Source organism: Lutra lutra, chromosome 13 (genome assembly GCF_902655055.1).
Source record: "Lutra lutra chromosome 13, mLutLut1.2, whole genome shotgun sequence".
Taxonomy (NCBI): Eukaryota; Metazoa; Chordata; class Mammalia; order Carnivora; family Mustelidae; genus Lutra; species Lutra lutra.
The window spans coordinates 63,263,726-63,277,037 of NC_062290.1; the positions used below are offsets into that span (position 1 = coordinate 63,263,726).

The 13,312-nt window shown below is 52.5% G+C and overlaps 1 protein-coding gene across 1 annotated transcript in view; it reads left to right on the top strand.

Moving 5' to 3' along the window:
- Window positions 1-13,312, top strand: part of COL15A1 (collagen type XV alpha 1 chain) — a 103,614-nt gene that overhangs the window by 40,923 nt on the left and 49,379 nt on the right. The window contains exons 6-9 of the mRNA XM_047700545.1: window positions 4,326-4,473; window positions 8,556-8,719; window positions 10,477-10,632; window positions 12,029-12,172. Of these exons, the coding sequence (XP_047556501.1) occupies window positions 4,326-4,473; window positions 8,556-8,719; window positions 10,477-10,632; window positions 12,029-12,172 (612 nt within the window). The remainder of the gene's footprint in view (window positions 1-4,325; window positions 4,474-8,555; window positions 8,720-10,476; window positions 10,633-12,028; window positions 12,173-13,312) is intronic.

Here is a 13,312-nt window from a genome sequence, read left to right on the forward strand (position 1 = left end):
TGGCTGGCATCACATTTGTTCCGGGCTCTGGGCTCTGAGAAAGAAGGCAGGGCCCCCTCTCCTGGGACATGCAGCCTTCCCAGGAGCTCCCTTCTGCTCCCATGGGAAAGGCACCGTCCTCGCAGTGACTGGGGCCTCCTCCCTCCTGGGAATGTACTCTGTGGCCCAGACGAGGAAGTGGTTTTGAAAGTACTGAGTCAGACGGTGGGGGCAGCAGGAGCCTATTTTAATGAAAACAGCCAGCAGGGTCTGAGTCATTGAACACAGAAGCCCAGAAATCGCCTCGACCGGGCTGACACATTCTACAGACTCATCTCTGATAAAAGAAAGCAAGGGAATAAGGCAGAGGCTATAGATTATAGACTTTTGGTGACAGAGGTTTGGGTGGGGCAGAATGGAACTGTAGTCCCGTAGTGCAGGGGGTGGCACGTAAAGTTCTCCTCTTTCTGTCCAGAGGTATATGGGAGACTGCCCTTTGTATAGGTGGGCAGACTGAGGCCCAGACAGGGGATGAGACTGCCCCTTGGGTGCCTGGGCAGAGCTGAGGGTAGAGCATGGGCCCCTGATGCCCCATCCAGTTCTCAGGCTGCAGCCCTGTGCTTCTGGCCCGGGTGGTGTTGTCAAGTTTCATCCCTAGGACTACAGCCAGCTCTAGGGCAGCAAGGGCAGAGGAAGCAAGGGTCCGAGGTGGCCTGCGTGGTGATGGTGATGGTGGCTGCTCTGGGCAAAGTTGTAACCCTGTGTGCCACAGCTCTGCCCCCCACCCCACCACTGGTGTGTCCAGGGCACCTGCAGCAGGGCACAGAGCGGTGGTCCCTTGGGTCTTCTAGCCTGATATTGTCCCCCAGTGCACCAGGTCACAGCAAGGCTTGAGTTCAGCTCAGGCAGGGATGCCAGTAACACATGGTGGCCTTGCGAGAGGGGCAGGAAAGGGGAGTGAGGTTTGAGAGCATAAGATGATCATGGCGGCAGGAATGGGTCAAGGAGGACTTTCTGGTGGAGGAGGCATTAACACTGGGCACTCTGGACAGGGGTGGGAGAAGGGAGGGGATGGAAGAGGACCAGCATTTCTCTGCCTGCTGTGGGCCTGGTGCTTGTGTATATGTGACTTGATTTAATTCTTCCAACCACCTTGCACGGGGGGTTGGTGGGGGGGAGGTGGTGACAGAAGCTCAGGGAGCAGAGTCAGGCAGCGGTGATGTCAGGACCTCAGGCCTCCAGGGCAGGGCAGGTGCACAAGCATGCTGCAGCTGAGAGGAGGTAAGAAACAGCCCTCCAGGATCTGAAGAGAAGTCAGCTGAGGGACTCAGTGGCCCCTGCCTGCCTCCCCCCATGCAACACTTTCCTTCCTAGACTTCCTAGCCTCAGTGTCCTCAGTGGTGCTGAGATAACTGGGGCGTATGAGAGTCCCTCTGGGTGTGGTTCAGCTCCGCCCCTTTCTGGTCCTTGACCATGAGTCTATCACTTCCCCCACCTCCACTGAGATGTAGCAGACCTCCCCTGCAGCTGCTGCCCCAGGAAACGGGCAGCGTCCGGCACATGGCAGCACACGGCAGCCCTCGGCGTGTGGTGGTGGGTGTCGCCCTTGACTGATAAGTATATTGTGCTAGAGTGCCCTGTCCTCTTGGGGCCCCCTCCTGCCCCCTGCTTCCAGGTTGGCTGGTGACTGGGGGTGCTGGGCATACCAAGCTGCTGTGGTTGCCCTTAGTCCTCAACAGAATTCTTTCTGGGCAGTGGGTCCCGGAGCTAACTGGTGTGTTCCTGGGATTGGAGTCCCGTTCCTCCTGGCAAGGGTCCTGCAGATTGTCTGTTCGCTCCCTTTGCTGTTTGCTGGGGGGTGCTTTTCCATTCATTCCTCAGAGAAGGCCCTGAGGCACAGAGGAGGGGAAACCTTTGTCCCCAGGGCTGCCCAGCCCAGAGGTGGAGAGCTAGGTCTCTAGCTCGGGACTAGTGCTCTGTCAGTGGCATCACCATCTCCTGGAAGGGCTCTGTGGCTCCACTCTGTGGCCACCCCTCCAGGACAGGGAGTTTCCCTCTTCTCACAGACCTTCCCCTCCCATCTCTGTCTGGCTTCTCTCTTGGAATGAATCTCACTTCCCTGTCCTCACCCCTTCCAGCCTGCCACCCTGCAAGACACAAGCCATGAGCAGCAAACTGAATCATGGGCTGTCTGAGCAGTGAGGACTTAAAAAGCCAGTCTTCCTCACCTCTTTCCCCATTTAGGGCAGGAGTCCCTGCTACCCCATGCTTCCCCCTAAGTCAGTTTCTCTTGACACCCCTTTCCATTTCTGGAAAGTTCTATCATGCTGAGTTAGAATTAATGCCCTTATGGTTCTGAGCCCTGGCTGTGCATCAGAATTGCATGTGTGTCTGGGCGGGTGGTGGGGCGGCAGTGGTAGGGGGACACTTGCTTCCTGGCTGCATACCTGGACATTCAGATTCAGGGGTTCTGGAGTGAGGTTCAAGGGACTGTACTTATGAAAGCTCTGCTGGTGATTCTGATCCACAGCCAGGACCTCTGCTCTAGCCACACCTAAATGCCCAGTTTTCCCAGGCTCTGTAATCTTTGTAACCCCTTTGTCCAGGCCTTGGTCCCGGCCATCCGTCTGCTTGGAGGGCCCTGCCCACACCCCTGACCCTACCTGGCCAATTCCTAACTTCCCCTTCAGGATCCAGTCCCCAGCCCCTTGTCGGAGCCTTCCTCCCGTCCTCAACTCTCCCCTCTGCCCTCACACGCCACATTCAGCCACACCATGTCTGAGTCTGGGTCTCCCCACAGTCCAACAATGAGAGGGTAGACACTCTGTCTTTTTTCTCCATTTCCGTATCCCTGGGGGTCGGTGGAGGACCTGGCGCACAATTGGGCCTCCGGAAATACACGTGGAATGAACAACTGTGTTTGCAAATGTGAGAGAGGCTCAGCCAACCTCTATGCTTTTAACACAAAGTCTTGAGACTCGACAGTCCCATTTTGTCATCAGCCACACAGGTTCCGCGTCCACACGAACCCCTGAAAACCAGCAGACACCTGTTGGACACAGGACCCCTGGCCCGAACCAGGGGCCAGATTCACGCTCTGCCTTGAGCATTTGCTACCTCACAAGTTTGACAAAAGAAGGTTTCAGCGGACAGGCTGGATAAGGCAGTCACCTTTAATACCGACACCCAAAGAAAAGCATTAGTGAGGGGTTGTTCTTTTTCAAAAATTTGAAATTCCAGTGACATGAATAATAGCTACCATATGTGGGTTCCTACTATGGGCCCGGCTCTGTCCTGAACACCTCCACAAGCTTTCTATCCTGTGAGCAGGCACCATTGTCCCATTTTACAAAGAGGAAGGTTACGCGACTTGCCCAACAAAACATAGCCAGTAAGCAGAGTGCAGAGATTGGACCTAAATTTGATCGTAAGAACTGAACCATTGGATCCCAGGTTATGGTGCCCGTAAGAATCCCCTTTGTTCTAATGGACCAGAGACTTACTCTTTGTATACTAGATTCTGGAAGGAAATAATCTTGTTATTAGTCAGGATAGTCAAGTCATGCTGCTGTAACAAATCAGCTCTAAAAATCTCAGTGGCTGGGTGGTTTCCTGTTCAGACCACAGGGCCAACGGTGGTCCCTTCCATTCACCACCCGTAGCTCCTTGAGCTCAGGAAGGGATGAGACTGTGAACATCCCCAAGCCCTGGGCTTAGGAGCTGCTCCCTGATCCTGGGTCGAGGGATGGTGTTATGACCTTTGTGCCCCACCCCCCATCAGGATTTTTGCTGAGATCTTGAAGCCGTGCTGTGTTTCCAACTGTTGGAGGGGTTTTGTCTATTCATTTTTCTCTACTTAGTAAAGTTCATTAAGACATTGACTGCTTTTGGAAAAGCTGCCCAGATCCTGAAGTTTCCTTGGAAGGAACTCACCCCCTCTTCTATTTCACAGGTGCGCAGTACACATCTGGCCTTGGATTTATATGGTTTTTACTGAGGACACCCGGGTTCCTCTGTTTACTCATTCATTCCCTCATCTAAGAGATCTCTATTGATCACGTCCTCTGCGCTGGCCTGGGATGTGGGGTCCCTGTGCTTGAATATCAGCCGAGATGAGCTGAGTCTTACTGTGAACAGAACAGAATTTCATGACCCCTAGTATGCACCTTGCTAAGGTCCTGGGAGGTTTAGCGATAGCCTATGTATGTAACAGGCAGGTCCAGGCATTTTTTCTGGGTTTGTTCAGTGGGTTGTGGATGTTTTATTTCCTCCAGTGAAAATCCCTACCATTTATCCTGCTTTCCTCCCAAGTGAATCCTTTTGGGTCTCGTTTTTCCTCTCTTCAGTCTAAAGAAGCAGAAGTGGAACCCATAAACACACCTCCAACTCCATCGCCTCCTTCTGATGATGCCGAACTTTCTGGTGAGCCTGTATCTGAGGTGACTCCGGAAACCACCAACTTGAGCATCACCGAGCACAGTGGCCTAGAGCAAGGCAAGTCCCCACTGCGCCTTCACCCACAGCAGTCTTTCATGAGGTGACGCCTGTGTGCTCAGCCTGCGCGACGTATGCCCCCTAGAGCCTCTCATGGAACCTTCCCCTCAGTCCTTCGAGGAAGGAACTAGAACCATCCTCATTTTATAGACAAGATGAGGAAATCAACTCAGAAAAGTTAGGTGACCTAGCTGGGGCTCTTTGGCTTGTAAAGGGCAGACCTACATTTGAACTTGGATACTTGAACTTTTTTTTCTTTTAAGAGTTTATTTATTTATTTGAGAGAGAGACTGTGTATGTGTCTGTGTGCTAGAGTAGGGGAGGGACAGAGGCAGAGGGGAGAAGCAGGGAGCCCTGTGTGGGGCTGGATCCCAGGACCCTGAGATCATGACCTGAGCCAAAGGCAGAGGCTGAACCCATTGAGCCACCCAGGAGCCCCTGATACTTGAGTTTTTAACCCCCAGACTCTGGAAGGTCTTGAGTTCCAACAGAAAAGCTTTCAGTAATGTGCTGTTAATTAAATACCTGCTTTGCATCAAGTGCTCACATACTTCATCTCCAATCCTGGCGGTCCATGTCCTGGTTGGGATTATTGGCCAGTATTTTATGGGTGGAAAAACGGATGCTTGAAAATGTAAGTGAGAAGCCCACAGTCACACAGCTACTGAGTGGTGGACGGACCTCAGGCCCAGGCCCGACTTCAGAATGCCCACCCTTCCCAGCTTTGGCCACAAACTCCTGACTCTCAGAGGATAGGATCAGGTCCTCTGAACTCCTGTGGGGCCCACAGTGGAAACTGGTGGCTGGAGAGGGGCAGGCAGGCACCCACAAGTCAGTAGCAGGCCCTGGGGGTGCTCTGGCCTCCTGTGTCCCCATCCAGGGCTCTCACCCCTGACCCTTGTCCCCCAACATGTGCGGAGGACACTGGTCAAAACCCAAGATCAGCTGTGACCCCCAGGCAGCAGCGTGACATGTGTCCAAGGCTGAGAGGGATCTGCACTTCCTGCCCTTTATCAGAGGCATTGGCTTTGGACTGAGATTACTGTCCGCGCCAAAGCACCAACATGCAGGGCAGAAGGAACAGATAGAAACCCGCTCTGCCCATGGGAAAGATTGGCTGGGCAAGCTGCCTTTCATGCATGTGTACGGCCTTGATATTGATGATGCAGGAGATGTAAGGACCCGGGGATGGACTCGTGTGAAACGCCACAAGGAAAGCACATTTCAGAACTCTGTGTGCTGCAACCCTAACTTTGAGTATATTATTTATATCTATTTATATATAGCCGTGTGCGTGTGTGTGTGTGTGTGTGTGAGAGAGAGGGAGAGAGAGAGAGAGAGAGTAATAGACAAGAAAATGATCTAAGTAGTTATCTGGGTGGTAGGATTTTGGCTGGCTTTTCTGTCTTTACCTCTGGTTTAACAAGCCTTCTGTAATCCTGTGTATCATTCTTCTTCTCACTTCTGCCATCAGTAAATGCACATTATTTTAACAACTAAATTGGGAAGTCTCTGGGAGAGAGAAGGTATACAGGACTGAAGAGGAAAAAATTTGTATCATCGTTTAATACCGTCATGGAGTCGGGGTGTTGCCGGGGAAGACTGGGAACAGCAGACAGCTTGGACAGAAGCCCTGCTTAGCTACCTATTTGCTCTCGGGCCTGGGGCACATTGCTTAATATTTCCAAAATTCAGATCTTTTTTTTTTTTTTTTAAGATTTTATTTATTTATTTGGAGAGAGAGTGCGGGGGCAGGGGAGAGGGAGAGGTAGGCTCCCCACTGAGCAGGGAGCCCAATGTGGGGCTGATCCCAGGACCCTGGGATCATGACCTGAGCTGAAGGCAGACGCTTAATGGACTGAGCCACCCAGGCGCCCCAAGCTTCAGAGTCTTTACCTGCCCTCTGGGAGTGTTCACGATCCCTGCCTCCCAGGTAGTTTAGAGGGTTGAGCGGCCAGGGATGTGCAAGTGGTTTATGGATTGTGAATGCCGTTGTCCTGGGTGGAATTAGGATCTCTGAGGAGGGGCATGGAGCCGGCAGAGGCTACAGGGCCAGGCTGGAGGCTCTCCTGGACTCGGGGGTGAGTGCCGAGGAGGTGGGAGCCAATGCAGACAGAGACACAGATCCAGACACTGGCTCTTCTGTTCCCTGGCATCAGCCGGACTCCATTACTGTCCGAGAAACAGCAGAGCTTGCTGAAGCGTTCCTGTTCTTCCTGTCGGATTGACAGCCCAGATGGTGAGGAGGAAGGGGCCTGAACCCTGAGCCCTGTCTCCGTCTGGGGAAAGCTACCTAGTAGTTTCATTCCAAGCTTTCCTGACACCATCTTGGCCCAGGGCACCCCTCCCCCCACGCTCCAATTAACACCCTCCAAGGAGTGGAGACTCAAGAGGTTTGGGGTCTGGCCTGCTGTTTGCACAGCACCCCCTGGTGGCCATATCCGGGAGGACAAGAGAGAGCGGTGATGCCTGCCAGGATTGGCGGGGTGGGGGATCCTTCAGCACCTTCCTCAGACCACACTGTTCTCACCCTGGGACATGTGTGCGTACAGCATGCATGGACCTGGCCTGACAGGAGGACAGGCTGACCTGGCTTCAGGGCCCCTTCTAGTCACTTACTTTCTGTGGGATCCTGTTCCTCCTCAGCAAAATGGGGTTAATCATAATAAGGTGCTAATGTGTACATCAGGGCAGCACACACATGCCCTGGAGTGATAGGGAGGAGCCTGGAAACATGCAATCCCTGTCCTGGCTCTGCTCCTCCAGATGTCAGGTGGTGGGAAGGTCCTTGTGGGTAGGACAGGTGGGCAAGTGGGAGGATTAAATGGGGTACTGCATGGGATATGCTTTAGCATGGGACCCAGCCCCTGACAGGTGTACATTCATATTAGTATAATTTCTTTTTCTTTGCTTTAGGACTCCACTTATTTTAAATTTTTTAAAATTTTTAAATAAAAATTTTAAAAGATTTTATTTATGCGACAGAGACACACAGAGAGAAGGAACACAATCAGGAGGAGTGGGAGAGGGAGAAGCAGGCCCCCTGCTGAGCAGGGAGCCCAATGCAGGGCTCGATCCCAGGACCCTGGGATCATAACCTGAGCCGAAGGCAGACACTTAACCAACTGAGCCACCCAGGAGCCCCTCCACTTGTTTTTTAAATTGCAAAGAAGTATGTGCTACTGGTAACAGTTCAAGCAATGCAGAGTTGTATGAACCCTCCAAAATAGTAGTTGCGTTACCTGTCCTCTGGAGGAAACCAGTGTTTAGCCTTTTGGGTTAGCCAACATTGTGTGGATTATGTGCACACACATATGTTTCTATACATTACGTGTGTTATTTAATAATCGTACTAATTATATAATAATTATATATATATATGTATGATGATGATAAAACTTGGATACTCAAAGGACGCCTGGGTGGCTCAGTCAGTTAAGCATCTGCCTTCAGCTCAGGTCATGATTCCGGGGTCCTGGGATGGAGCCCCCCATCGGGCTCCCTATGCAGCGGGGAGCCTGCTTTTCCCTCTCTCAGCCCCCTGCTCATGCTCTCCCTCGCTATCTCTCTCTCTCATAAATAATAAAAAATAAAATCTTAAAAAAAAAAACCACGTACACTCACGTAGTTTTTTTTCCCTTTACACACGGAACCACACTGACAGTGAACATTTATGAATGGCTAATGAAATTGCTAACTCTATTGAGGGACAGTCCTCAGTGCTTTTTTTTGTGTTCATTTATTGAATCCTTGTAGCACATAACCTTCCAAACACCCTTGTAAAATAGGAATTATCCTTCCCAATTTATGGATGAGGAAGCTGAGGCCCCCGCTGAATGACTCGCCACAGGTCACATTCCTAGTAAGCGGCAAAGCCGGGTTCCCATCTGCAAGTGGTGCTGGAGCTGATGGAAGCATGATGTGATACTGCCCTTCAACATCGGTTTTTCTGCAACTTGGGTTTTTTCCCCTCTTAATCCTATATTATGGACATCTTTTCAAGTTCATAGGTAAAGCGATGCTTCATTCTTTTCCAAGGTTACAAAATACAGTCATCAATTACAGAATGCCTGTTTCCGTAGGGTCTGGTGAGGTCCTGAATGACACGCTGGAGGGAGTTCATACTATGGACGGTGCCCCCGTTACGGACAGTGCCCCCATTACGGACGGTGCCCCCGTTACAGACGGTGCCCCCGGTACAGACGTTGGTTCGGGGGGTGGAGTCTTCATTCACGTCTCTGAAGAGGTGAGTGAGTGGTAAATTTCATTTGCCAAGTCAGTAGTCAATTTGTTTGCTCATTGCAGACTTGATGGGAACTTGTACGGGGCATGGTAAAGAATCAAGGGGGGTTTTGCTGAACATCCTTGTACGGAGGAGAGTAGACCACACACCAGGTCAGGGGGAGGAGATGCAGCACAAGCTGGTTCTCACACCTTCCCCGGGGGATGCGTGCCGGGTCTTTCCTACGGTAACCACCTCCCTCCTGCTCATCTGTGAAGGAACACAGCCTTTTCCTTTGGAGCCCCTTTTAGACAGAACCAGATTGATTGCACACGTGCGTGTCCACTCTGTTGTTGGGTAATTGGCTTTTATACTCGCAAAGCCAATTTTTTAAAATGTTAGACACAGTAAAGTACAAAATTAAAGCAAATGTCTTCTTTTCACAACAACTTCTGCTAAAATCCCACAGATTCAGCTCATTCTTTCTGTTACCGTGGGATGGAACTCAGACACTTCTCATGCTCTCCCAGTTGCCACCTGATAATAACCTATTTTCACAGCTTTTTCCAAAGTCTAGTCTGGCATAATATCAAAATTCAGCCCCTTTGTCTCTCAGTTTCCAAGGAACACATATCCAGCTCACAAATGGTTTGTAGTGGGGAGAAGGGAAGAGAAGGTCCCCGCACACCGCTGATTGTCTCCAAAGGAATTCTTTACCTTTTCCTCTATAGCCTGAAGGCAGGTGGCAGCTAACCTTGATAGAACTGATTTCCTTTCTTGTGTCTTAGTACATCCCACACAATGGTCTGGTCCCTCCTTCTGGCATGTGAAGTGTACTTAATTGTACAATGAATTAACTGTTCTTAATTATACTTTAGTGTAAGGCCTTTGGGACTTCAGCTCAATTTGAAGCAGAGTCTCATTTTAAAATCTGTGACACCACCTTCTCTTTTTTTGTGAGGCGGTGGGGATTAATGCAAGGATTAATGTTGTAGGGAAAAGGTTCTGTGGTCAAATACATTTGGGAAATACTGCACTTTATATCCTCCTTATGATCGTGCCCTTATAAATACTGCAGCAAGGAAATCTACCTTTGATCAGCTTCATGGCTTTAGTATCCAAAAGAGCTACTTTTTGTGAAACAAAACAAAATAAAATGACCCCCGCACCCTCCAAATTTAAAAGAAAAAAAAAACCTTTGGAAACTGAGATATAACATAGTCTGATGCCACTCGCAGCCAAACTGCTGTATCCCTTTCATGCATCAGCTGTGTAGCATTTCCCAAGGAAACTGAGTCACAGGGAGAGATGAATCATGGGGGGTCAGTCTGGAGAAGCCTGAGGAGGTCAGTGTTGTTGCCTGCATCTCTCTGAATCTCTGTCAGGGGCTAAGGGTTTCAACTTGTTTTTATGGCTCCTGGATGGGTACCTGGGGGAGGTCACAGGGACACAGATGTGTCTAGACAGAAGTGTTTGGAGCTGGAGCAGGGTGACCCAGGAGACAGGGATATCCCAGTCACGGAGCATGTGCAAACAGATGCTTGGAATCAAACAGGAGATCCGTTTGCCTTGCAGTCTCTCCTGTCCCCGGCATTCTGGGATTCTGGGACTGTCGTGGTGTGGGGGTGACATCACAGATAAGAAAGCGCTGTGAGAGAAGGAAGCTACAGAAATACAAGCTGACGGAGAGGGGTGTGAGCAGTCTGATCCGTCCAGCCACAGGCACGCTGGTCAGAGCCACGGGCTCAGTGACGTGGTCCCTCACGATGCCTTTGTTTCAGAGTGTGCATGCTGAGGAAGGTTTGGCAGCCACAGCAGCGGTCGGGAAGGCCAAACTGCCCCCCAACCCCACTGGGGAAGCAGAGGCCAGCAGTGTGCCCACCGGGGAGCCAGCCCTGTCCTTGTCCACTGAAGACACAGGGGAAGGAGTCACTCTGGTGAGTAGCTCAGAGCTTATGCCATTTCTCGGGGAGGGTGGCCATCTCGGGTGGGAGCGGTCACTGGTCTTCCTTCTCAATCTGCAGAATGCAGAGTGGGGGCCTTGTGGGATCCAGTCTGAGTGGACACCGATTTGGAGGCTGAGGGCTCTGCTGCATCAGTCAGCAGCTGTTTGTGGACAGATGTGTTATTCTGGGCACAGGCAAATAGGATAGACCAGTTCCTGTGGACAGAGATCTAAGAGGTACAATAGGAGAAGCACCGAAAGGGGCCCAGAACCCAGACTTGAGGGTCCTGGAAGCCTTCTTGGAGAAAGGATGCCAAAGGCAAGACCACGGAGATGCCTGGAAGGAGCCCAGCAGGTGGCAGGCCAGCAGGAGCAGAGGCCTGGAGGCATCAACAGGAACATGCAAGGGGCATGTGTGAGCAAGAGGGGCAGGCAATGTGGCCAGAGAGGCCCCTGAGACCTGGGGAGCCACAAGTTGGAGCTGGAGCATGTTCAGAAGTGGCGAGTCGGGCGCCTGGGTGGTCAGTGGGTTAAGCCTCTGCCTTCGGCTCAGGTCATGATCTCAGGGTCCTGGGATCGAGCCCCGCATCAGGCTCTCTGCTCTGCGGGGAGCCTGCTTCCCCCTCTCTCTCTGCCTCTCTGCCTACTTGTGATCTCGGTCTGTCAAATAAATAAATAAAATCTTAAAAAAAAAAAAAAAGAAGTGGTGGGTCACTGACGGGCTAGTGGCCTCGTCAGAGTAGGGCTTAGAAAGTGGAGAAAGGGTGGGAGAAGCAAGCCTGGAGGCCGGGCCTGGGACCAGAGGGCTGTCATGGTCCGGGCAACAGGTGGTATTGGGTTGCTCTGGGTTTGGTCAGTGATGTCCTCTCCCGCCACGAGTCTCAGTGAATAAGGGCTTGTAAGGCACCCGGTGGATCTGCCCCCGTGACGGCTGGTGCCTGTGGGGAGGGCAGGGTTAGGCACGCGGGAGGTGTCGAAGGAGAGTGAGACGAGCAAGCTGTCAGTGAGGGCAGCCAAGTCCTCTAACAAGAAAGAAGCCTGGGCGTTGTGAGTCCCTGGGTTTTGTCCCAGCACCACGACTGGGGCATTGGTGACAGCCCTCCTTCTGGGAGGAGCAGAAGGGAGAAGGCAAGGATGGCGGTGCGCGGCACCAAGGGTGATGGCGAGGGACAGAGTGAACCACGTAGGTGGACTGCTGACCCAGGGCTCATGCCTCGAGTGGTGTGCAAGGCGTGGGTTTCTGTGTGGGTGCCATGTTCAGGGCGTTAGCATGAGGTGAGGTCTGGGAGCTGCAGGTGCCTTGAGGGCCAGGAAGTGCCAGCAGGCAGGCACTCACGGGGCCGGGCGGTTTGCTGCCTCCAGCTCCCTCATGATGTCTTCCTGCTCAGGGAGCAGACGCTGAAGAAGGCTCAGCAGCCACTGCAGCTGTGGAGGCCGGCAGCACCGCCGGGGAAGTGGAGGCCAGCAGGGTACCTGCAGGCGGAGTGACCCCATCCATGCCCATCCAGGACGCCGGGGAAGGGATTACATGGGTAAGAGGTGCAGAGTGCCCCAGCGCTGAGTTCGCAGCTGGGCGGGTCCTGACCTTCTCTGAGGACCCATCTTCATTCTGCTCAGCACACCTGAAGGAGCCTGAATGGGGCACTTCTCTGAAGGGGAGCTGGCCAAGGCCGGGGTATGCGTGTGCTAGAGCCCAGCTGGCTTGGGGACTGCATGTGCTGACAGCCCCAGCAGGCCGGTGGGGAGCCCAGTTGGGGGGATGTGGAGAGCCGGCGAGTGGGGGCAGTCTCAGGGACCCACCACTTCCACCAGTGGTGGGGTAGGAGCCAGGGTGGGGGAGCCTGGATGTGGGCGGGACAGGTAATGGCACAGCCATGGCCGATTTCTGGACACAAGCACAGGCTGGCAGAGGGCAGAGGGGATCAGGGTCAAGGGCAGGGCCAAGCCTCCTCAACCTTTTTCTTAGGCAGCATGGAGATAGTGTTCCTAGCTCGTGAAGGTGGGATGCAAATATCTCAGGACATGTGGCACGTCTGTTCCTAAAATGTCATTACAGTGGTAGTCCTGCACGTTCTTCAGATTCAGACTCAAACCTGGACTCCCTATGTTCACTGTTGTGTCCCCACCTCAAATGATTGGGACCATTGCCTCCTAGTTGGCCAATCCAGAATTTTACTCCCCACATCCTGTCAAGCATCAGGTCTTGTTGGTTTTCTATCTAAATCCACTGTGTACCTGCCTCCTTCTCCCCTTCCCTGGTGCCAGCCTGTGGACTAAGACAGCATGTCCCCAGTCCAGACAATAGCTGAGGCCCCGGGCTCATGTCCTCCGTCCTCTCCCCAACTCCTCCTGTGGGAGCAGCCCTCTGCTTGGAGCTTCGCATCACTGTCATTGCAGACCCTGCTCCCCCGCCCCTGACCACAAGGCTTTTCAGGATCTAGCCTGGCCAGCCTTGGTGACCACATCTTGGTTCACTGTCTCCCCAGCTGTCAGTGTTCCCACCTGATTGACCTTCCTTCAGTTTCCTGAACATGCCCAGACCTTCTCCTCTCTGCCTTGAACCTCTTCTTCCCTCTGCCCTGCCCTTAATCCTGGCTTAGCCTTCAAAGTTCAGCTCAAATACCACTTTGTCAAGAAAATACCATCCCAGGAGCACCCCCTGGGTGGCTCGT